General features: G+C 38.5%; 1 protein-coding gene across 1 annotated transcript in view; it reads left to right on the top strand.

Annotated features, from left to right (window-relative positions):
* The window catches only part of rnf213a (ring finger protein 213a), a 101,582-nt gene that overhangs the window by 22,387 nt on the left and 55,778 nt on the right, over window positions 1–23,417 (top strand). The window contains exons 12-36 of the mRNA XM_056454272.1: window positions 1–110; window positions 261–316; window positions 728–887; window positions 3,221–3,373; window positions 3,467–3,565; window positions 6,254–6,376; window positions 7,941–8,133; window positions 8,264–8,437; window positions 8,519–8,671; window positions 8,763–9,352; window positions 9,457–9,616; window positions 9,697–9,914; window positions 9,990–10,127; window positions 11,173–11,337; window positions 11,424–12,696; window positions 12,858–13,039; window positions 13,137–13,286; window positions 14,312–17,917; window positions 19,543–19,667; window positions 19,766–19,861; window positions 19,949–20,070; window positions 20,149–20,280; window positions 21,595–21,671; window positions 21,764–21,917; window positions 22,004–22,139. The exon at window positions 1–110 is cut by the window's left edge and continues 83 nt beyond it. Of these exons, the coding sequence (XP_056310247.1) occupies window positions 1–110; window positions 261–316; window positions 728–887; window positions 3,221–3,373; window positions 3,467–3,565; window positions 6,254–6,376; window positions 7,941–8,133; window positions 8,264–8,437; window positions 8,519–8,671; window positions 8,763–9,352; window positions 9,457–9,616; window positions 9,697–9,914; window positions 9,990–10,127; window positions 11,173–11,337; window positions 11,424–12,696; window positions 12,858–13,039; window positions 13,137–13,286; window positions 14,312–17,917; window positions 19,543–19,667; window positions 19,766–19,861; window positions 19,949–20,070; window positions 20,149–20,280; window positions 21,595–21,671; window positions 21,764–21,917; window positions 22,004–22,139 (8,545 nt within the window). The remainder of the gene's footprint in view (window positions 111–260; window positions 317–727; window positions 888–3,220; window positions 3,374–3,466; window positions 3,566–6,253; window positions 6,377–7,940; window positions 8,134–8,263; window positions 8,438–8,518; window positions 8,672–8,762; window positions 9,353–9,456; window positions 9,617–9,696; window positions 9,915–9,989; window positions 10,128–11,172; window positions 11,338–11,423; window positions 12,697–12,857; window positions 13,040–13,136; window positions 13,287–14,311; window positions 17,918–19,542; window positions 19,668–19,765; window positions 19,862–19,948; window positions 20,071–20,148; window positions 20,281–21,594; window positions 21,672–21,763; window positions 21,918–22,003; window positions 22,140–23,417) is intronic.

A 23,417-nucleotide genomic window follows, 5' to 3' on the forward strand; every position in this document is an offset into this window, starting at 1 on the left:
CCTTAGATGATTTGGTCTCGTATAGCTCCATTTTCCATGTGGACCTCTTGGACATCCTGCAGCTTTTCACCATGAAATGTCCTAATGTTATAAACCACAGCACTTCTGACGTGAGTGTCTTCTCATCCTAAGAAATAACCTTATATATTATGTACAACCGGAACAGATTGAATTGCCATGCAGTATTCCTTTGTCAAACAAAAGTAAAAAAACAGTAGCTGTCAAACACTTTCTAACTGATTATTGTAATATGTTCTCAGAGTACAGCTGAGGCTCTGGCACACATTCAAAGTCAATTGATTCAACAAAGATACAGGTAAAGTTCTGGCACTAAAATTGATAGAACTATTATCATTTTTTACATATACATATATATACTCTCAGGGTCAGAGAGAGGGCTAATCATTTCCTTCAACTGTATATAATGAACATAAGTGCTTATGAATGAAAACACTTCATCATACAACAAAATAAGTAAAAAGAAGATGGGAAATAAGAAAAGAATCAGAAGATAAGAGAGTACCAAAGGCTTGAGCATCCTTAAATTGATTTGGAAAATATAAAAATAAAAATTCACCTCTTAAAACGGTAGATGTTGGCTGTTGATGTTAATATTTTGACCACTTACAGTTGTGAATGTATGATTTAACATAAATATATGATTCTTAAATAGATCAGAATAGATCTTATCATATAAATGGTTAACTCGCTTTCATTTCTCTTGTAGCTGTCCGAGCATGGATTATGGCATTCAGTGCATACAAGTAGCTTGCAAGCTTCTAGAGAAGATCTGCAATCTTGTTAATTACTATGGCTATAGTCAGAATTTCACTGATATTCCTGTTGCTTGCATGAACCTGGTGGCCTCTGTGTCAGGATTTGCTCAGGTATTACATTTTGAGATCATATTATCTTTGTTTTAAAGGGGACCTGTTATGCGAAAATCACTTTTATAAGGGGTTTAAATAAAATTGTGTGGCAACGGTGTTTGAATATATCCAGCTTCTAATGGTTAAAACTTAAAAATGGTTTATAATCACACTTGATAAAAACAGTCTGCAGAAACACTTTGATTGACATTCTCCCTTTGTACATGTCATCAGACGGGAAAAGCGTCGCTTATTAGTGACAATCTCTTCCTCGATAGCATAAACAGCGTTAAGTGAGAACCAGCCGTCCACCACCATGGTGCATTCACACCAGATACGGATGAAACCTCAAGTGCAAGTGATTTACATGTAAAGCCAATGCAAAAACGTGAATAGACATCCTGCAGCGCTATTCGTGCGAATGAGGTGGTGCAAAAAATGAAGCGGCGCGAATTGAGTATTTTGACGTGCTTAAGACTCAAATCGCGTTAGTTGGAAAATCTGAAGCAGTGACAATCTCGTCCTCGATAACATAAACAGCCCAGAGTGAGAACCATGTTATGCCAATGCAAAGACACGAATAGGCATCCTGTGGTGCTATTCGCGTGAATGAGACGACGGAAATGACGTGATTCGCGTAAATGAAGCAGCGTTTGACACACTTAACACTCGAATCGCTTAAGTTGGAAAATCTGAAGCACCGCTCATTAGTGACAATCTCGTCCTCGATAGCATAAACAGCCCTGAAGTCAATGCGAAGACGCAAATAGACATCCTGTGGTGATATTCGCGTGAATAAGGTGGTGCAAATGATGCGATTCGTGTAAATGAAGCAGTGTTTGTCGAGCTTAACACTCGAATCTCTTTAGTTGGAAAATCTGATGTGCCGCCTATTAATGACAATCTTTTCCTCGATAGTATAAACAGCCTTGCGTGAGAACCAGGCATCCACCATCATGGTGCATTCACATGAGTCAACCCTATGTTAATGCACCATCATGGTGCATTAACACCCGAATCGCTTGAGTTGGAAATCTAAAATTTAACGGACATTCGTACCGCGTTAACCAATCAGGAGCCTGCTCATGTAAGGGCGTGGTTATGACTGCCGACACCGGACAACAGCTCATCAAATTGGGGTCGGCTCAGTCTAAAGCACCGCTGAAACCTTCCATCATCCAGGTATAGTTTCTGGAGGAGTTGATGAACTCACAGCTGGGTGCACCTCTGAAAGGATGTAGTGGACATAGACACGACGTCAAACGAATTTACACTGGTTTTTAGTCTTCTTAATTCGGTTCAATTCAGCTTTAATTCTATAGCGCTTTTACAATGTAGATTGTGTCAAAGCAGCTTCACATAGAAGAATATAGTAAATTAAAACAGTGTCAGTTCAGTTTTCAGAGTTGAAGTTCAGTTTAGTTCAGTGTGGTTTATTAATCACTGCTGAGAGTTCAAACACTGAAGAGCAGATCTATCGATGCGCAGCTCCACAAGTCCTGAACCATGCAAGCCAGTGGGAACTGCGGCAAGGAAAAGACTTCACCAATTGGCGAAAGTGAAGAATACTTCACTTCTACAGGCTGTCCCTTCAGGATCAATGCGAAGACTGGGGTCACTGGGGTCTTACAGGGATCAGTCTCATGCTCTCCACTCCTCCATAACCACCACAGCAGCTGCTCAGGATACGGCCTGGTCCAGGATTATGGAAACCTCCCTAAAGATCATAACCTTCCTAAAGAACATAAAGCACAGCTACTCTCTCAATAATATCCATGTTAGCAATTTAGCGACGAAACTAAAGTCACCGGGCAGACAGATATAAATCCGCATCTATCTTGAAGTGAATTTGACGTGCGAACCAAGTGAGTAAACTCAAAATTTCACGTGTCTATTTATGTGCAAATAGCGTGACTTATTTGCGCAAGCCGTGTCTAGTGTGAACGCCCTATTTTAGTTTTTACCTGTTGAAGATAATGTCAGCAACTAACTTGATTTTTCACAGAGATAACATTAGTTCTGTTTTTAATCTGCCGCTATGCTGATGCACAGGCATTTGTAGCTCCACCCTCTTTTAAATTCCTCTCTTAAATTTAAAGCGGCAGTCACCAAAACAGCACAATTCGGATCAATCTAAAAGGGGCAGTTTCAAAGAGTTCAAAATGTTATTTGCGTGGTATTTTAAGCTGAATCTTTACTTACACGGGGACATCAGAGACTTGTTTTACATCTTGTAAAAATGGGCATAATAGGTCCCTTTTAAATTACTTAAAGACAGTATGCAAAAGGAATTCAAAAGATGTAAAATTGCTTCAGTATGTATATTTTAACATTTTCTTTTCAACCACAAGACAAAACAAGAAGCTGACACATTTCCTGAGAAGGCTCTTGGGCTACTCAGTGACACCAGGAAAACTGTCAGAGCATGGATCGGTAAAATTTTTAAAGGTAGACTTATAAACAGAAGTCATCTGATGGGCACCAGCTTCAGTACAGAGACTGAGGTATGTAGAAGAATACTGTTTTATACATACTACATAGTCCAAAAGTCAAATCTAATTCATATATTATAATAATGTTTTCTGTTTTGTTTTCAGATTTGGAATAACATCATTGCTATTGACTTTGTGTGTAAGGACTTCATTAAAGAATGGAGAGAGACATTTACCACAGACTTTGAGGGAAAATATCAACAGGTATTAATAGCACAATTCCAGAAGATAATGTTGTTAAGTACTTGCCTTTGTGTTGTTCCAAACACCTGAGACCTTTGTTTACCTTCAGAACACAAGTTAATATATTTTAAAGGAAACCTAAGAGCTTCTTCAGCTTTCTTAGACAACAATAGCTATGTAACCATTAACCTATTTTTATGCACATTTTGGATATGTTATTAAAAATGCTTAATGGTAAGGCCAAATATGTGCATACATTTTGAAAATTGTCCAACTGAGTAGGAAAAAAAATTTATTTGATAAGAGAAAATGCACATGACTATGTTGGAATGGATGGAAACCAGCATGTGTATCAAAAAAAGTCACATGACAGATCATGTAATAATAAAAATTGGCACAATGGGACAGCATTAATAGACAAACCAGTGGACTGACCACATTAGATATCTGCGAAATTGGCAGATATTTTATAATGTCTGTCACTGGTCTCCTGGTCTGTCCAAAACCTGTTTCAAAGCCGTTAGTTTCTTCCCGATGTTTTCCAATTGGCGGATTATTTCCAATAATATCTCAAATGTTTTTTTGGTCATTCTAAAATCCCTCTGAAAAAGTCTGTTATTACAGTGGTTTATTATTATTATTATTATTATTATTATTATTATTATTATTATTATTATTGATCCAGAACTGTCTTGACGTCTACTCCCAAAGATTGTGTCACGCCTGCAAAAGTCACTGTGTATCCATTGCGAGTAGACACCACTTTTCTTTCGGATATTTGACATCATGTTTTTTGCGTTATTCCAGTTTTGCACATAAATCTAATTAGGATCTTTTGATGGAAACATATCTACTGTTCCCTGAGACATGTACCAAAAATACCACCAAAACAGACACATGGTCTTCAGTAATTCAATCAAAATATTATGAAACTATTATGACACAAAACAATAAAAATTAGAGAAAAGGACTTTATTCAATATTTTCTTCTCCTCTGTTTCAAACAGAAAGTCGCACGCAGGTATCGGAGGTGTGCATCAGTGTACAGTGCTCATGAGCATGACACAAAGCAAAGAGTAATGCACAAAACAAATCTGAGGTATACATCAGCAGCATGACACACAAAAAGAGCATAGAGCTCTTGTGAATGCAAGTCTCATATTTCCTCTCATATTTCAAAATATTCATTTAAAATATATGAATTTGAAGATGAATAAAGGTCTCAGGGGTTTGTAATAAAATGAGGGTGAGTAATTAATAATGGAATTTTCATCTTTTTATCTGTGATATTTTAAATAAGTGATTTTCAATCTTGTTAACTTTACTGTTTAATTACCTGCATTATTTTCACCCATAAGAGAATACTATAGTAAAACATTGTCAGTACTTTTTGCACCACTTTACATTTTACAGCAAAATAACTTTGAACTAGAGTTTTGAACTTGAAATATGAATCTGTATCGACACATGCAGTTGAAGTCAAAATTATTAGCCCCCCTTCGATTTATTTATTTATTTATTTTTAATCTTCCAAATTATGTTTAACAGAGCAAGGAAATTTTCACAGTATGTCTGATAATACTTTTTCTTCTGGAGAAAGTCTTATTTGTTTTATTTCGGCTAGAATAAATTTTTTAGTTTTTTAAAAACCATTTTAGGGTCAAAATAGCCCCTTTAAGTTATTTCTTTTTTCTGACTACAGAACAAACCATCATTATACAATTACCCTAACCTGCCTAGTTAACCTACAGTAATTAACCTAGTTAAGCCTTTAAATGTCACTTTAAGCTGTATAGAAGTGTCTTGAAAAATATCTAGTCAAATATTATTTACTGTCATCATGGCAAAGATAAAAATCCGTAATAAGAAATAAGTTATTAAAACTATTATGTTTAGAAATGTGTTGAAAAAATATATGTGTTCTGTTAAACAGAAATTGAAGAAAAAAAAATAAACAAGGGGCCAAAAATTCTGGGGGGCTAATAATTCTGACTTCAACTGTATATGAACACATAATTTTGAGTTATTAATAGTATAATTAATCATGTTTCAAGAGTTCACACTTAGCTGATGATCCATCAAAAGCTTGTTTGGCATGCTGTCCCGGGAGAGAGCCCCGAGCTCAAGGGATCCTCGAGCCCGGGGCTTCCTCCCGTTCGCATAGCGAGAGGGGAGCTTGAGCTCGGTGGATCTCAGAACTCCCTGTCTGCAGTAGCTAAGGGAACACGTGAGGAAAAAAGGGGGCTAGACAAATCCTTGATTGTTATGCATGATGTATATATTTGGATGGTTGGAGGAAACCGGAGAACCCTGGGAAAACCCACGCGGACACGGGGAGAATATACGAACTCCTCACAGAAACGCCTACCGACCTGGCAGGACCAGGGTTGGCAGTGTTCTTGCTGTGGGGCTAACAGTGCTAACCACTGGGCCTCCGTGCCGCCCGATCTATAGTGAAGGAGGGAAATGGGGAGGAAGGGGGATTTCTTCCAAATGAAGATATAGTGGACTGAAGACTGTGGTTATTTATAGTAGCTTATGGCTCTTATGATTGGATGATACTGATTAGCTTAATACGAGACCGGCTGTGATAAATCATAAGCACATGATCCTCTCGAAATTAGTTTATAATTAAACTTCACTTAAATGTTTTTGTTGACGTATATCTTCTGTATTGGTAAATAAACTGTTTGTTTTAACTCTTATTAGGAAGATCATCTAGACCAGATCGAGGCTTATTGCTCAAATATTGAGAAACTTAAAGTCTCCCAGCCTTATTTGGTGAATAGTGTAGAGAAGTGTGCTCTCCAAGCTGTTAGCACGATATGCCAGGTAAGAGTCTTTCCATTACTACATACCAACATTTCAGTTTTCAGCACAATAAAATCACACGATTCTAGTTACCAGTTTAAAAAACTATTGTACCGATTTTAATATCGTTTTATGTCATATTTTTAACCTGCTTGGCAGCTCTTTTATTCCTCAACTAAATGCCAGTGTAATATACACAGATCATTTTGCAAACTATGTTTGTTTACATGGGCAAGAGACATATGGTCCTCAAACTGAGTCTGTTTCCATCGATTTCCATTGACTTTACACAATAAAGTGCTTCAGAAATAAAGGTGACTTGACATCAAAACAAAACAATGTTTAAAAACATGAAACCATTTATTGCAAAATCAATTGACCATTACAAAAAAGATTGAAAGTTATTAATAAACTGAGAAACAAAGAAACACAATATATGTAACAAAACAAGTGGGAGGTCAATTCCACTTTAGACAAAAATATACTTTTTTAAGATATTTACCCACTAACAGCATTCATTCATTCATTTTCCTTTGGCTTAGTTCCTTATTTATCAGGGGTCGCCACAGCAGAATGAACCACCAACTATTCCGGCATATGTTTTACACAGCGAAAGCCCTTCCAGCCGCAACCTAGTAGTGGAAAAAGACTAATAACATGTTATATTTTTTTATAAAGATTGTTTGTTATCCTGCATCAGAGATTTCTTTAATAGTGCAGTAGAGTAAGGAGATGGAATCCATTTTGACAGCCCTAAACATGAAGTGCTATAGAGTTTCCTGGAACGTGGAAGTGGTCTTAAAATCTGTAGCAGATAGATGAGGCCCTGAAGTAGGTGCAGAATCTACTTAAATATCTGAAGCACAAAGATGAAAGTACCTTGATTTAAAGTGGTTTGCTTGTAGCTACATTACTTTTTTGCAGCAGTGTATATCTTCTGCCTCTTTGGGCCAGAGAGTCTCGGACACAGCAAAGGCAGCACAGAAACCAAACCTGAAGCAGCATAAAAATTCAAAAAATTGCATTTCGAGCAGATCAACTCCTGGTTTAAGGCCACCCTAAATTGGCTGTGTAAAGATGATTAGCATACTAAATAGGCCAGAGACTCAGAACTTGGTGTTTCTGGTGTTTTCTTCTAGTTAGAAATCCTAAACCTTGTTTTTCTGTAGGTCTCACACTCTGAGTTGTTTTAGAATTTGGTAATTGTGCTCAAAGACACATCAATACAATTCATCCAGGATTGCCTGAATATGTCTCAATCTGACTTAATGAACCAGGCTTTATTACAGTTTATGATGAGTTTTGCATAAAGAATGGTATTTTTTTTGTTTTTCAAATGCCTCTCAGAATAAATCATGGTTTGAACCAGAGATTTTCTTAGCTATATGGGTATGAAAATCTCTGTATTACTCACTATTGGAGAAAGTGTAATTGCTAACATGGATTCCAGCCTGTAATTTCAGTACTTTGATTTCAGAGGAGACACAATGTGACTTTGACAAGTTTTTAATGTTGAAGCTGATGCTATAATGACTTTTTTGCGCGATTGAATGTGCATGCAATGTATACATACTTTTTTTAACAGACTAAATCTGAGTGGAGACTTTTTGAGAGATTCAATAAATTCCGGATAAACTGGAGGTTTGGAAGTCTTGTGTCCACCATCATACTCAAGTCCTGGCCAAAAGATAACAAAGGAACCTATCTTGAGGAAGAAGAAGTTGTTCTCAAACATCTTTTGGGCTGGGCAGCAGCTAAGAACATATTTCAGCTTCATGGTAATTATTAGATTTCTTCTGTATGGCACTGCTTTGTTAAATTTCACAATTGTCCTTATGTTTTAATGAGATGTATGAGTATGACAGAGTCTTTAATGAGTATGACAGAGTCTTTTTCCTTGTTCTGCAGGTGCTGATGAAAAGCTGATCGATCAGCTTTCTGATGAGGCTAAAGAGAAATTTGCCATGGGAACTTCGTTATTCAGTAACGTTTTAAAACAACTCGTGACAGGGAAAATAAAGATGAAGCTACTCAATCACATCCTGGAAAAGAGAAGTGTTTTCCTTGAGCTGCTTACTTTAGGTAAAATTAAATGCATGAAGTTTGAATGCTTTTTACATTGATTTTATAACATGAGGAGTCACTAATCTACTGTACTCCTAGACTGTTTTTCTGAAGAAGAACAATACAAGGACATCAATGCCATGAAGGCATTGATTCAGACCAGACAAGACGAGGTGAAGGCTATTTATCATGAGAGGGCACTTGCAGGAGCTCTGATTGCAATGTGTCACAATGTGGAGGAGCATGTGAAGGGTATAGGCTATTTATTGAACACCAGACAGTACTACATTTCCTTTTAAAATCTGATTGGTAAGACGTTTTTAAAAATACATTTGTTTTACAGTTGATTTCAAATATTTGGAAGACTTGTATAGCAATGATATGAACGAGATGGATCTGGACATGTTTATGGACGTTCATTCATTGGACCGATTTCCCACTGGAGCATCACTAGAAGTCCCCTACTTTGAACTGCAAGATGATGTTCGATCTATGGCTGAGATCTTAAACATCTTTAAAGACAGCTATGTTTTCAAATTGCGTTGGGGGAATGAGGCAGCATTGTTTGTAGATGACGAATTGGACGAATTGACAATCTCACTTGATGAGCTTAACAAAGAGATATTTTTACCATGTCACACTGCCTACAGAAACATATACACAAGTCTCAAAGATGGTAGCATTGACTTTGAAGACATTGATGAAATATTCAAAGCCTATAAGGGAAAATATGAAGAACTGGCAGCAGAAGTTGCGATCATGAGCAAACTAGATTTCAATGATGACCAATGCTGGGTCCAGACAAGAATCCAGCAGATCAAGCAGTACCATGAGCTTCATCTGGCAGTAGAGTCAGCAAAGGTGGTCATGGCGGTCAAAGACACTCTTTGCCTCCAAGGTGACTTTCAGGTGTTGGAGAAGTTGCTTATTACTGTAAGTTATAATTTTTTTTGCTATTAGGCTAACAATTTTACATTTGTAAAAATAATTAAAATAAGAAATCTGGTTAAATCAGTGAGATTTTTTTTTTCCTACAGACACACTCGGATTTTAAAAGGGAGCGTCTAGACAGCATTGACAATGAGTTGATTCAGGCAAAAAATGTGCTTGTAGACATCACAGAGCCCCGTAGACTGTGCCTTCAAGAACTTGGCCTTAGAAAAAACTTTGTTATCTGGGTTAAAGAGGCTCTTGAAGGTAAATAATTAGTGTTTCTTCATTTGTAATTGAAATTGAATGCATTATTTGTAATGCTTTATCACTTTTTATCACTTCAGACATCAACGAGTTGAAAGTATTTGTGGATTTGGCTTCCATTTCCGCTGGAGAGAATGATTTAGATGTGGATCGTGTGGCCTGTTTTCATGATGCAGTTCTAGGCTATTCGTCAATGCTGTATGATTTAAAGCCAGATGCTGGCTTTAGGCTTTTTAACGAGATGCTGAAAAAATTATGGAAGGCACTTGACAATGACTCCAACCTCCCAAAGAAATTGGTATGAGTATCTCCTAGCTTTGACAATTGAGAATAAAGATTTTGTTGTGCTTATCAACATTTTTCTTTCTTTCAGTGTGACTCTGCAAGACACATAGAATGGTTGAAGACAGTCAAAGACAGCCATGGGTCAGTGGAACTGTCCTCTCTATCTCTGGCATCAGCTATCAACTCAAAGGGAGTCTACGTTATCAGTGCACAAAATCAGAAGAAGGTATATAAAATATTTGCCAACATTGTGCTGGATTTTTTAAGGAAAAACAGTTTAAAGACTTATTTAGAAAAAATGCTAAATAGTTTCTAGTTATCACTAACTGGTTTAGGTCATTGACCAGCTGGAATATAATCTTGTTCATTCAACATTATGAAGCTGCAGGCCCAGAGACCCAAGCTCAGACCAGCACTTCCAGACCTATTGTTAGGGTTAGGGTCACATGTCCGGTGTTGCTACTTGCTAGAAAGTGCCAAGATGTCCTCGCTGTAGTCTGTAATCATGATGACGTACTGGACCAGGTCCAATATGTAGTGGACGTTGTACGGCCCACTAATGGTAACACCCATACAACTTTGATGGTTGGGTTTAGGGTAGTGGGAGGTGTAGGCGATTGTCCAATACGTAGTGGAAGTGGTCAAGTACACCATCAAGCTGTGGGCTGCCTCAAGATCTGTCTCAAAAGTGCTGGTCTGAGCCTGCAGTTGGGTCTCCAGACCTGCAGCTTCACCTTACTCTGTTCATTGCCCTTGCATGAAAATTGGGTTATTGTTTGGCCAGATTTGTATTGGCGATTGATAAGCTGAATTGATCTTCTTGATCAAGATGTTTGCTTGAAAAACCAGGCCAATGAAAAGTAGTTTTGCTACTATTTTACAATGTAGACCGTGTCAAAGCAGCTTAACATAGAAGTTCTGGTAAACTGAAACTGCTTCTGTCCAGTTTTAGGAGTTAAAGTTCAGTTTTGTTCTGTTCATTATAATATAAATGTCACTGCTGAAAGTTCAAACACTGAAGAGCAAATCCAACAACGTGCAGCTCCACAAGTCCCAAACCAAGCAAATCAGTGGCGACAGTGATGAGGAACAAACTTCACCAATTGACGAAAGCCAAATCATTTAACTATTTGAAAAACTCTAGGGCTAATTTTAAGTTCTCGCAGCTTCAGCCTAAAACAAAACAAAAAAATGTGCATTATCCCTAAATGTCATAATCAGTGCAGACATTTCGTCAAAACAATCAACACCTTAATATTATTTTTTTTCAGTTGGCCTTGGAAAATATTCTGAAGCTACATATTATGGAAGAGCATGATGGAGGCTATGAGACACACGTTTATTCTCTAGAAGACCTCAGGGATCTTCAGAATAAATTGATGCTAATGTCTGGCAAAGGAGAACAGGGCCAGTGTGAAGTCGATCAATTTGCAGAGGTGTCTTTTCACTTTTTAGTTGTGTTAATATTTTATTTCATTATGGCCCCTAATTTGTCTCGAGTAAACGTATTTCTTGTTTCCAGGTTTTTGCCAGTGTACAGAGGTTGGTCTCCGCATTTATTGATTTGTATGTTGCTGGAAATCCATTGTTCAGACATTGGGAGGCAAACATCAACTGTAATAGTAAAGAAGCGTGCATCATTATGGACTTTAACTTAGGGAGTGTTGTCAGTGTTGTCATGGTTGAAGGTGATGTCACAGAACAGCTGCCAGAAGTCTGTAAGAAAATGGAGAGCTGCCTATGCTTCTGGAAAGATTTTATGGACAAGCAAAGATCCCAGCACTATTACTTAAACTACTACACTGCAGAACAGCTGGTCTACCTGTGCCATCAGCTTGCTCACAATAATGTGAAGGAAATGGATGATCAAGTTCTGATGATGCTCTCCTTTATCAAGCCTAATTGCTCAACTTTAGATTTGAGAAAAGCTTGGCACAGACTTCAGTATGATCTAATTAGGAAAGGTCCTGACCAAAACGATGACCTAGACTTTCAAACATTTGTGGAAGTCTCCAGTATGATTGAGAATGAAAGTACTGAGAAGCAATGTCCAACATCTGATGATTTAATTCAACAGTTGGGGGATGCTAGTGGGTCCAAAAAACTAGGTGTGATTTGGAACAATTACATGCGAGACATGAAGACATTTCTGCCAGACTCCCTTGATGTCACAAGTCTAGGATATCTTCTTGAAATTTTGGCCAATAGCCACAGAGAAAATGAGGGTGATATGTCAGAGCGTGACAAAACAAGGACCATTCTGAGAGAACTTCCAAATGGAATTGCTTCTGGAAGACCAAACCTAATCATCTGCCCTTCTGAAGAAATTTTGATTTCATGCATCTCAATTTACATGAACAGCAAGAATGAGCCTCTACCAACCTATGATGAAGTACTCCTCTGTAGTGCTACCACTCCATATGAAGAAGTGGAACTTTTCCTCAGGCGCTGTCTCTCTGCTGGTTACAGGGGGAAGAAGATTTATACAATGCTCTATGTGAACCAACTTAACTATGAAGTGAGCTACAAAGTGGAGAAATTCTTTCAGAATCAAAATGCACAGACTACAAATGATTACCGGCTTGTGTTGATCTGCGAATCGAACAAAGAACATGCATACCTTCCTTCAGCCTTTAGCCAGTTTAGATTGCACTTGATTCCACAACAACGAATACACAGTATTCAGCAATACCTTCTTAGGCATTTTACAGTCCCAGTGGACATATCCAGTGCTGCTGCAGTCTTCAAAGACAGGCAGAATGTGGGAGTTGTATCCTCTGAAAGATCAGGAGTCGGTGAGTATACCTTGAAGTAGTTGATCTAAATTGGTTAGTTTCCAGAATTTGGGATTAAATGTGGCTAAAAAACATTAGTTTGTTGTTTGTTAGGTTGATGAGTGTAAATAGTTCTCTAAGTAATGTAAGATGCTATATTTAATTTGTGTGGTTCATTTTAGGAAAGTCACTCTACATTAAACGAATGTACGAGAAATTGAAGATGAACTCCAAGAAGCCTTCACAGCTGAAATGCATCAGGTTAACTGAACCGAAAGTTGACGAAAATGTCATCATTCAGTCCTTGATCAGCCTCCTCAAGAAAAATGATCTTTCAGTCTATCATTTTGATGTCACCACCATGGTAGTTTAAATTATTTTACTTTTTATTTTTTTTAATTGAGTGTGCCACTTTAAGGAAGTCTTGTTGCTGTTTCTCAGTATAGTATATATATTTGCAGGTGAAGAAAGGACTTCATGAATTTCTGTTCAGGCTGTTGATCCTTGGATATCTTATGGACTCAAAAGGAAACATGTGGAAAAGCAGTAATAAGCACCTGTATGTCATTGAGATACTAAGACCTGGCGTATCCCAAAATGATCAAAGAGCTGTAAGTACACTGCTGAAATGGCTTGTTGAAGCCCCAAGGCTGTTTTCACACCAGACGTGGCACGTGCAGATAAATCACGCTATTTGCGTGTAAATAGACGCGTGAACATTTTGAGTTTACTCGCTTCATTTGTGCGTCAATCCGGCTTCACAGTAGACACGGAATTGCATCATGGGCAGGGCTTCGTTGCTAAATGGCTAACATGGATTTTATTGAGGGAATAACTGAAGGCTGAAAAACAATGTCGATACATTTGGAGCCATGTCCGAGTCCACTAGATTCTCTCAGAAAGGGCACCCAGCTCTGTGAGTTTATAAACTCATCTTGAAACTTAACCTGGATGATTAAAGCTTTCAGCAGTGCTTCCGACTGAGCCGAACCCAGTTTGACCAACTGATGTCTGTGTCGGCAAGAGGAATTCTCTCCGGGACACCAACAACAAACAATACATTCATAAGCACGTCCCTACAAGAGAAAGCTCCTGATTAGTAAACGCGGTGCCAATGTCCGCTGAAGTTTGGATTTTTCCAACTCAAGCGATTCGTGCAAAATGCGTGTCAATCGCGCCGCCTTATTCGTGCGAAACGCGTCATTCGCACGTATTGTGCCGCAGGATGTCTATTCGCACCTTTACATTGACTTAACATTTAAATGACTCTCTCTTGATGCTTCTTCCGCGTCTGGTGTGAACGCAGCACAAGAGGTCACGCACAATTACTGTTTTTTTACTCTCTGTTTACTTACTGTTCTTAAAATTTTATTTCTTAGTATCACCTTGTAATTATTTAGCAAAATGTGGTGAGTAGGGTCCATGAAATTGTCAATTATTTTGGTTAAATTGGCACCACAAACAAAAATACAATTTTGTTATCTCAGTATCACAAGAAAATTAAGTTCTGAGCACAAGAAATTAAATCAAGATCTTGAGAAAACAAGTTATCTTGTCCACATCAATACAAAACAAAGAAAAAATGCATTAATCATTAAAATGCCTCACAATGTAATAATATGTTTTCTCTTGTTAGGGTGCAAAAGTTTCCTTTACTTTCTTGGATGTGTTTCCAATTGTCTACTGCCGTTCACCTAAAGAGGTCCTTGAATTAGAAATGAGAATGGAGGATAATCCATCATTTGGACTATCTGATGATCCCCTAATGGATGACCAAGAGTTCAGAAGTGAGGCCTATCAACGGCCTTATCAGTACCTGCAACGTTTCTACAATGGCATCAATTTGGATGAATTTGTGTATCAAGGAGTCGAGGGAAGTCATGTTGAATGCCTGCAGATGCTCTTTGTGTACTGTGGTATAATAGACCCCTCTTGGGCAGAATTGCGGAATTTTGCTTGGTTCCTAAACTTACAGCTTCAGGATTGTGAGAAATCAGTGTTCTGTGATTTTTCTTTCGTAGGGGACACTCTGTTGGGATTCAAAAATTTTGTTGTTGAATTCATGATTCTCATGGCAAAGGATTTTGCAACTCCTTCACTTAGCATTTCTGACCAGAGTCCCGGCAGGCTGCATGAAGATTTATCCTCTGCCAATGAAGAGGATCTAGCTCCCTTTAAGATAAGAAAAAGATGGGAGTCAGAACCACACCCGTACATATTCTTCAATGATGACCATGATTCCATGACATTCATTGGCTTTCATCTTCAGCCAAATGACCAGAAAGGGGTTGATGCAGTTGATCCATCAACCAACAGGGTGATCAAGCAGAACATCATGACCATGGAGCTCTATGAGGGCCTTAAACTACAAAGAGTTCCTTTCAATATTGACTTTGACCAGCTCCCAAGAGGGGAAAAAATTGAGAGACTTTCCAGGGTGTTGGGAATACAATGGCCTCTTGACCCAGATGAGACATATGAGCTCACCACAGACAACATGTTGAAAATGTTGGCAGTTCACATGCGTTTCCGCTGTGGGATTCCTGTAATAATCATGGGTGAGACAGGATGTGGGAAGACAAGGCTAATCAAATTCCTCTGTGAGATGCACAGAAGTGGAGTTGCCACTGACAACATGAAACTAGTCAAGGTTCATGGAGGAACAAGCTCAGAAATGATTTACACCAAAGTGAGAGAAGCAGAGGCCATGGCGTTAAGAAACAAGCTAGATTTTGGGTTTGACACCGTGTTGTTTTTTGATGAAGCGAACACAACTGAAGCTATTAGCAGCATTAAAGAAATCCTCTGCGACAACTCTGCTGAGGGACATAATTTGACAGATAACACTGGCTTGAAAATTATTGCTGCTTGCAATCCATACAGGAAACACACTGATGTAATGATCAAGAGATTGGAGTCAGCAGGATTGGGATACAGAGTTCGTGCTGAGGAAACTGATGAAAAACTTGGATCCATTCCACTTCGCCAGCTAGTGTACAGAGTGCAGGCCTTACCACCTAGCATGATTCCACTAATTTGGGACTTTGGACAGCTCAATGACCGTACTGAGAAAATGTACATCAAACAAATAGTAGAAAGGGTAGCAGAAACCCATTCTATTGATTTAGGCTGCATCACAGTAATTACAGATGTTCTGTCAGCCTCACAGAAGTATATGCGAAAAAGACAGGATGAATGCAGTTTTGTAAGTCTGAGGGATGTTGAGCGCTGCATGCAAGTTTTTAGCTGGTTCTACAAAAAGCACTTAATGCTACTCTCAGAGCTTGACAAGTTTGAGAGTATTCAGAGAACAGAGAAAAACGATCAACATCCGAAAGATACTGATGAAAGAAACCCAATTCTTTGGTCATTACTAATGGCAGTTGGTGTATGTTACCATGCCTGCTTGGAGGACAAAGAGAAATACAGAAAAAAAATTTGCAAGTACTTTCCAGCAATCTACAGCCCAGTGAAAGTGATGCAGGAAATCTCAGTTATTCAGGATCTTTTTCTGAATGGTGTTCCGTTGGGTGAAAACATTGCCCGAAACAATGCCTTGAAGGAAAATGTGTTCATGATGGTAATTTGCATTGAACTACGAATTCCTCTGTTTTTGGTTGGAAAACCCGGAAGCTCCAAGTCCTTGTCAAAAACTCTGGTTGCAGATGGCATGCAAGGCCAAGCAGCCCATTCTGATCTGTTTAGAAAACTGAAGCAGATTCATCTTGTTTCTTTCCAGTGTAGTCCCCATTCTACACCAGAAGGGATCATCAATACATTCAAGCAATGTGCCCGTTTTCAGGAAGGCAAGAATCTAACAGAGTATGTCTCTGTAGTAGTGCTAGATGAGATAGGCTTGGCTGAAGATTCCCAAAAAATGCCTCTGAAAACTCTGCATCCTTTGCTCGAAGAGGGATGCATAGATGATCAGCCATCACCACACAAGAAGGTAGGATTCATTGGCATCTCAAACTGGGCTTTGGACCCAGCCAAGATGAACAGAGGGATATTTGTTTCACGTGGTGATCCTGATGAAAAGGAGTTGATAGAGAGTGCAAAAGGAATATGCTCCTCGGATGCCATGGTTCTTGAAAAAGTAAGAGAGTGCTTTAAGCCATTTGCCCGTGCTTACCTGCACATCTGTAAGAAACAGGGAAAAGGTTTCTTTGGTCTTAGAGACTATTACAGCTTGATAAAGATGATTTTTGCTGTTGCCAAAGCCTATGATCAGAAGCCTAGTGCAGAACAGATTGTGAAGGCAGTGCTGAGAAACTTCAGTGGCAAGGATAATGTGGATGCTGTCACAGTTTTCACCAACAGACTAAATATCAAACCTAAGCTTGAGACTATCAGTGCCATTGAGCTTGTAAGGGAGAACGTTACAGCCATTGGACAAGATGAGGAATGCAGATACCTTCTGGTTCTGACCAAAAACTATGCAGCCCTTCGAATTCTTCAACAAACATTTTTTTCAGACCAGTGCCAACCAGAGATTATCTTTGGCTCCAGCTTTCCAAAGGACCAAGAGTACACTCAGATATGCCGCAACATCAACCGTGTCAAAATTTGCATGGAAACTGGTCAAACAATTGTACTTCTGAATTTGCAGAACTTGTACGAAAGCTTGTATGATGCTCTCAACCAGTACTACGTTACCCTTGGAGGCCAGAAATATGTGGATTTGGGGCTTGGAACCCACAGAGTCAAATGCAGAGTGCACAAAGATTTCAGGCTAATTGTCATTGAGGAGAAAGACATTGTGTACAAGCAGTTTCCCATTCCACTGATCAACAGGTTGGAGAAACACTATCTTGACCTCAATACCTTACTAAAAAGTGAGCTAAAGGACATTGTTGAGAACCTTAACCAGTGGGTTCATTGCTTCACTGATGTTAAAAACAAGCATTCTGTTGCTCCCAATGCACGCCGTTACAGTCCAGCTGATGCTTTCATTGGTTACCACTCGGACACTTGTGCATCGGTAGTAATGCAAGTTACAGAGCAACTCAAAGGGCAGGAGCTCTCAGATCCTAGAAAAGGGATCTTAGATGAGTCTAAATTGATCCTTCTGAACTGTGCAACACCCGATGCTGTGGTTCGGCTAGACTGCACTTTCCTCTCCAATGTGGAAAGTGAACACTTGTCAAGGGTATACTTTGAGGACCAGAAGCATAATTCCCTTGCTGAATTCATCCTATCTCACATACAGCAAGAAGGTTGTAGTGGTGCCTTTTTCACAGAGGTAAAGTCATTTTTTAAATACTTTCATATTTACTCTAGAGAACTGGTTCTCATTTAGGGGTCTGGGAGCCACTAAAGCACCTCATCATGCTACCAATTACATTTGGATCTTGAAATTACTGGAGTTATAACGAATAATGGAATTAGTATATAATTATTTGAATTCCATTTCTGAATAATATAATGATTTTGCTTAGCTACTTGCCACTCCTTTAATCATTTTATTTGTTGAGCACAAAGATTATTTTCAAAACTATTTCTAAATTAATATCTAATTCCAAAATGTAGTAAAAATGTTATAAAACCAATATTAAAGTTATATTATATCCAAACACACTTCCTATTCATATGCCCCATTTGGTGTTGCATACATCTGTAAAACTTGACAGGTGGACAAATCTAAACAAATAATAAATAAAATAAATACTGCTACTACTAATAACGTTAAACAAATGTAAATTGTCATGAAAAAGCTGGATTCCATCAAAACCCCATAAGATGAAGACGGCATTGGGGACGAGGTGCCATTTTAAAATATTTATGTAGACAATATTTTTTTACATTTCAGTCCTTTAATTTTTCATATTTAAAGATATTTGCGTACTGTTGTACATCCCTGTGTGTGTATTAAGCAATGAGTATGGTTCTTTTGGACCTGCATAGCCACGTAACACTAAGTGTGGTTTATTTATAAACTAATTTCGAGAGGATCACGTGCTTATGATCAACACGGCTGGCTCCTCATTAGCTCTGTAATCTGACCCATTAGATGATTACGGAAGCATTATAAATATAGTTTTAAATTATAAATGGAGTTTTTCACTCCAGTTATCTTCGTCTTGAAGCTTCCCCCCCCCTTCCACCTCCCCCTTTTCCGATAGGGCGACACGGTGGCCCAGTGGCTAGCACTGTTGCCTCACAGCAAGAACACCGCTGGTCCAACCCCCTATCGGGCTGCTTGGTGTTTCTGTGCGGAGTTTACATGTTCTCCCAGTGTTCGCGTGGATTTCCCCCTGGTCCCCCAATCGACTAACCAAATTATCACCGAAAACAACACTAGTTTACACTTCTCATGCGGCGACAAGCAGGGGAGTCCTCGAGACCTACCTGAGCTTGAACTCCGCTCTCGCCCTTCTAACGGGAGGGAGCCCCGGGCTCGAGGATATTACGAGCTCAGGGCTCTCTCCCGGGACAGCATGCCAAATACGCTTTATTGATTATCAGCTAAGTGTGAAACTCTTGAATGTGCTCTTTTAATAACAAATAAAAACACTGCGCTATTGACTTTAGACCAGCTTTTATTTGGTAAGTGCCGTGGTTTATTTCAGTTAACTCAAAATAGCAATGCGCCAAGAATGCGCTGTAACACACCTCTTTTTTTAGACCAGCATGTCCCTGGGTGCAGAAATGGGTGCAAATGCATTTGCTTCACAGTTAGAAAACATAAAAATGGTACCTGCACCGAGCTGAAACTAGCAAAGAAAACACTTGCGTTGTGCATAGTGCCAGGTGTATGATAGACCCCTAGATGTTTTAGAACCATTTCGCTAGATCAGTTATAACATTTCAGTCTTAGCAAGAAACAACTCGTGCACTACAGTTCAAATTATTATTTTAACCTATTAGGTGACAACATTCTCCAGGCTTCTGACTGCTTCAGAAACCCAACAGCTACAGAATGTAGTTCCAAACATAGAGCTTCTCTCACTACAGCAGTTTGACACGGAACAGTCATTCCTCAAGAAAATCAAGTATTGTTTTCAAATCATCATTACATCTTATTACCACAATGAAAATTTAATTTAATTACTCCTAATTATATTAATTAAAACCTGTTTTCTGTTTCAAGGAATTATTTGGAAAACACCACCGGGGACAAGATACTTATCATCCAAACTGATTTTGATGAAGGGTTCCAAAAACTAAATGTCATTGCATCTGCAAAGTAAGTTGAATGTGGTTGATGGCACATTTATTTGTTGTTCAGTAACTGTTAAAGCACCATGATATTAATTGCGAAATATTTTTTTAGGTATTCTTCCATAAATGAAATCAACAAATTCAAGAAAGAGGGCAATGGAAAGATTTTTGTGTACTTCATCACTAAACTACCCAGAATGGATGGTGGAACTTCATACATTGGATTTAATGGTGGTAAGATGAGATTAATTGTATCATCCTCTAACAATCTTTGTTTTTTTGAGGAAATCTCACTAAATATTATTTTCAAAGGCCCTTGGAAGTCAATCCACATCGATGACCTCAGAAAACCCAAGGAGATTGTCTCAGATATAAAAGCCTTGCAGGGTCTGACCATCAGCCAGCTATTTGAAGAGAAAGCAGAGAAAGTAGATGAAACGGAAGGTCAGTTGATTAAAAACTATGGACAATTTAAGGTGTAATCAGCATTCAATAAGGATAACAATGTTTACTTGTGAATGTGCCAAAAATCATGGTACACTACTTTCTTATTCAACATTAAATACCTCTTTTGCACAATATCTTGCACAATATTGTCTTGTGTAAAAGTACTTGTATAGTCGGACTTAGGCTAAGTGTATAGTTACGCATTTATAGTACACAACCTGACAAAAGTCTTGTCGTTGATCCCAGTTGTAAGAGCAACAAATAATAACTTGACTTTTAGTTGATCATTTGGAAAAGTGTCAGAAGGTAGATTTTTCCACTGAATTATCTGTTGAACTGCATCCCAATCATCACAAATACTGCAGAAGACCCACTGGAACCCACATGGACCCAAGATTCTCATAGAAATCAGTGAAGTTTGGTGAAGGAAATATTATGGTTGAGGTTACATTCAGTATGGAGGCGTGCAAGAGATCTGCAGAGTGAATGGCAACATCAACAGCCTGAGGTATCAAGACATTTGTTCTGCCCTTTACATTACAACAGGAGAGGGCAAATTCTTCAGCAGGAAAGCGCTCCTCATAATTCAGCCTCCACATCAAAGTTCCTGAAAGCAAAGAAGGTCAAGGTGCTCCAGGATTGGCTAGCCCAGTCACCAGACATGAACATTATTAAACATGTCTGGGGTAAGATAGAGGAGGCATTGAAGATGAATCCAAAGTATCTTGATGAACTCTGGGAGTCCTGCAAGAGCGCTTCTTTTGCCATTCCAGATGACTTTATTTGAGTCATTGCAGACATGTATGGATGCAATCCTCCAAGCTCATGGAAGTCATACGCAATATTCATAATTTACCAAGAATTAAGCAAAGTCAGACCTTACTGTCCTAATTAAATAATTAAAAATCAAGGCATGATCATCTTTTATTTTGGTAAAATAAGCGTAATCTAGAGGCCTTTGCCTTTCATATAAGCCACTTCTGATATCAAACTCGAAGTCAAGTTATTATTTGTTGTTCCTAAAACTTGGATAGGCATTAAGACATTTTTAATCAGGTAGTGTATATGTATGCTTGGTATAGTTATATTACCTGTCCAGTATGCTAGTTATGTATAGGTTTAAAATAGTCCAGTGTTGTGTTCATATTTATGATTATGTTTATGTAGCACCATAATCCTGCAAGACACGACATTACATTGTACTTTATGTCCAAACATGTAGCAGACTGTCATTAAAGCTCAACCTGACTTAACTTGACTTGAACGTTCACAAGAAATCAAAGTGTTTTTTTATTTATACTGTAATTGCAGCCATGGAAGTTGAGGACATGTATGCAGGAGGAGAAGAAGAAGAAGAAGAAGAGAAAATGGAGCTAGAAGAAAATAATGTGAGTCAAATACTCACATAGTAATTTATTTATAGTATGTTTCTTACTATGCAGGATACAGCAAATTTATATGTATTGCTTGTGCTCTTTAGGGCTGTAAGGATGTTTTGGACACCACAGCACTGGTGCGGAGCTGTGTTCAGAGTGCAGTTGGCATGTTAAGAGATCAGACAGAGGGAGGCATGCGCAGCACCAAGAGAGTAGAGATTCTGCTAATGCTTTTGGCTGAAGACGAGACTCTACAAGGTGAGAGACATCACGGTTTCTATTGTTGATTTTGTTTTTGCAGGTCTTATAAGGGATCAATAATGTTTAAATCTTTATGTTACCAGCTGAATTTCTGAAAACTTTAAAGAAGCGACTTCATTCACTATTGGTTGCTCACGATGACAGCACTATCTCTGCCAAGAGCTGGGTCTCCAGGGAAGCTCTGAATGTGGATGCATTGCATGAGGGTGGGACTTTTAGGTAAGTTTGGTTGAATCATTTCAGAATCTGGCATGAAATCTTATTGAGTATTACTTCTTTATGTGAAAATCTGTACTGTATACAGGGTTCCAACACTTTTTTTTGAATTTCAGACATATAAATTCAAGGCCTGAAAAGTATTTCAAGAGTTCACACTTAGCTTATGATTGATTATAAAGTTGATTTGGCGTGCTGTCCCGGGAGAGAGCCCTGAGCTCATAAGATTTTCGAGCCCGGGGCTCCCTCCTGTTTGCAAGGCGAGAGGAGAGTTTGAGCTCAGGTAGATCTCGAGAACTCCCCTGCTGTAGTAGCTAATAAACAGATAGTGATTAAGGATAACTAATTAATAGGAGCATGTCTAAGGTGCCGATTTGGATTAGTCAATTAACTTAAGTTGCATATTTTTGGACGGTGGGAAGAAACCTGGGAACCTTGGGGAAGCCCACGTGAGCACAGGTAGAATGTGAAAACTCCACACAGAAACCTCGGTTGGCTTGGTAAGGACTAGAACAAGTGACGTTCTTGCTGTGAGGTAACAGTGCTAACCACTGGGCCACCGTGCCACCCGTCTAGAAAAGGAGGAGGAGTAGGGGTGGAAGGGGGATTCTTCAAAACGAAGATGGCTGTTAAATGGAACTTAGGGTATGATTGGTGAATCATAAATTGAATAATGCGGGACCAACTGTGATCAATCATAAACTTCACTTAAAAACAAACATAGGTCCTTGAAAGTGCCTGAATTTAAAGTTTATGGTGTTATTTCAACAAGTACTGTGCTGTTTTTAAAAAACTGAACAAAAAACAACAACAAAGAAATTCTTAATCAAAAAATCTAACATTTAATTCTTGTACATGAGCTATGGCAAATAATGTATTTTATCAATACTTCAGAAACCAGATTTGAATATTACCAGAAATTAATTCAACTGATTGCATTAAAGTTCTTTGAACGTGTTATAAGTTTATTATGTTTAAAAGGGATGCTGTAACATTTAGGTGAAACATGTAATGTGTGCGACAAATCAAAGATGAGACAGGAATCGGTTCTAAGTTTAAGCAGTTTTTTCTCATTGGTTTAAACAAAAGATATGACAATAATAAAGGAAAAAAGAAATAACATTCAGTCATTCATTTTCTCTTTGGCTTAGTCCTTTTATTAATCAGGGGTCACCCCCGTGGAATGAACGGCATGTTTTACACCCTTCCAAATGCATCCCAACACTGGGAAACGCCGTACACACTTTTGGCCAATTTAGCTTATTCAATTCACCTATACCA

Source organism: Danio aesculapii, chromosome 3, assembly GCF_903798145.1.
Source record: "Danio aesculapii chromosome 3, fDanAes4.1, whole genome shotgun sequence".
Lineage (NCBI taxonomy): Eukaryota > Metazoa > Chordata > Actinopteri > Cypriniformes > Danionidae > Danio > Danio aesculapii.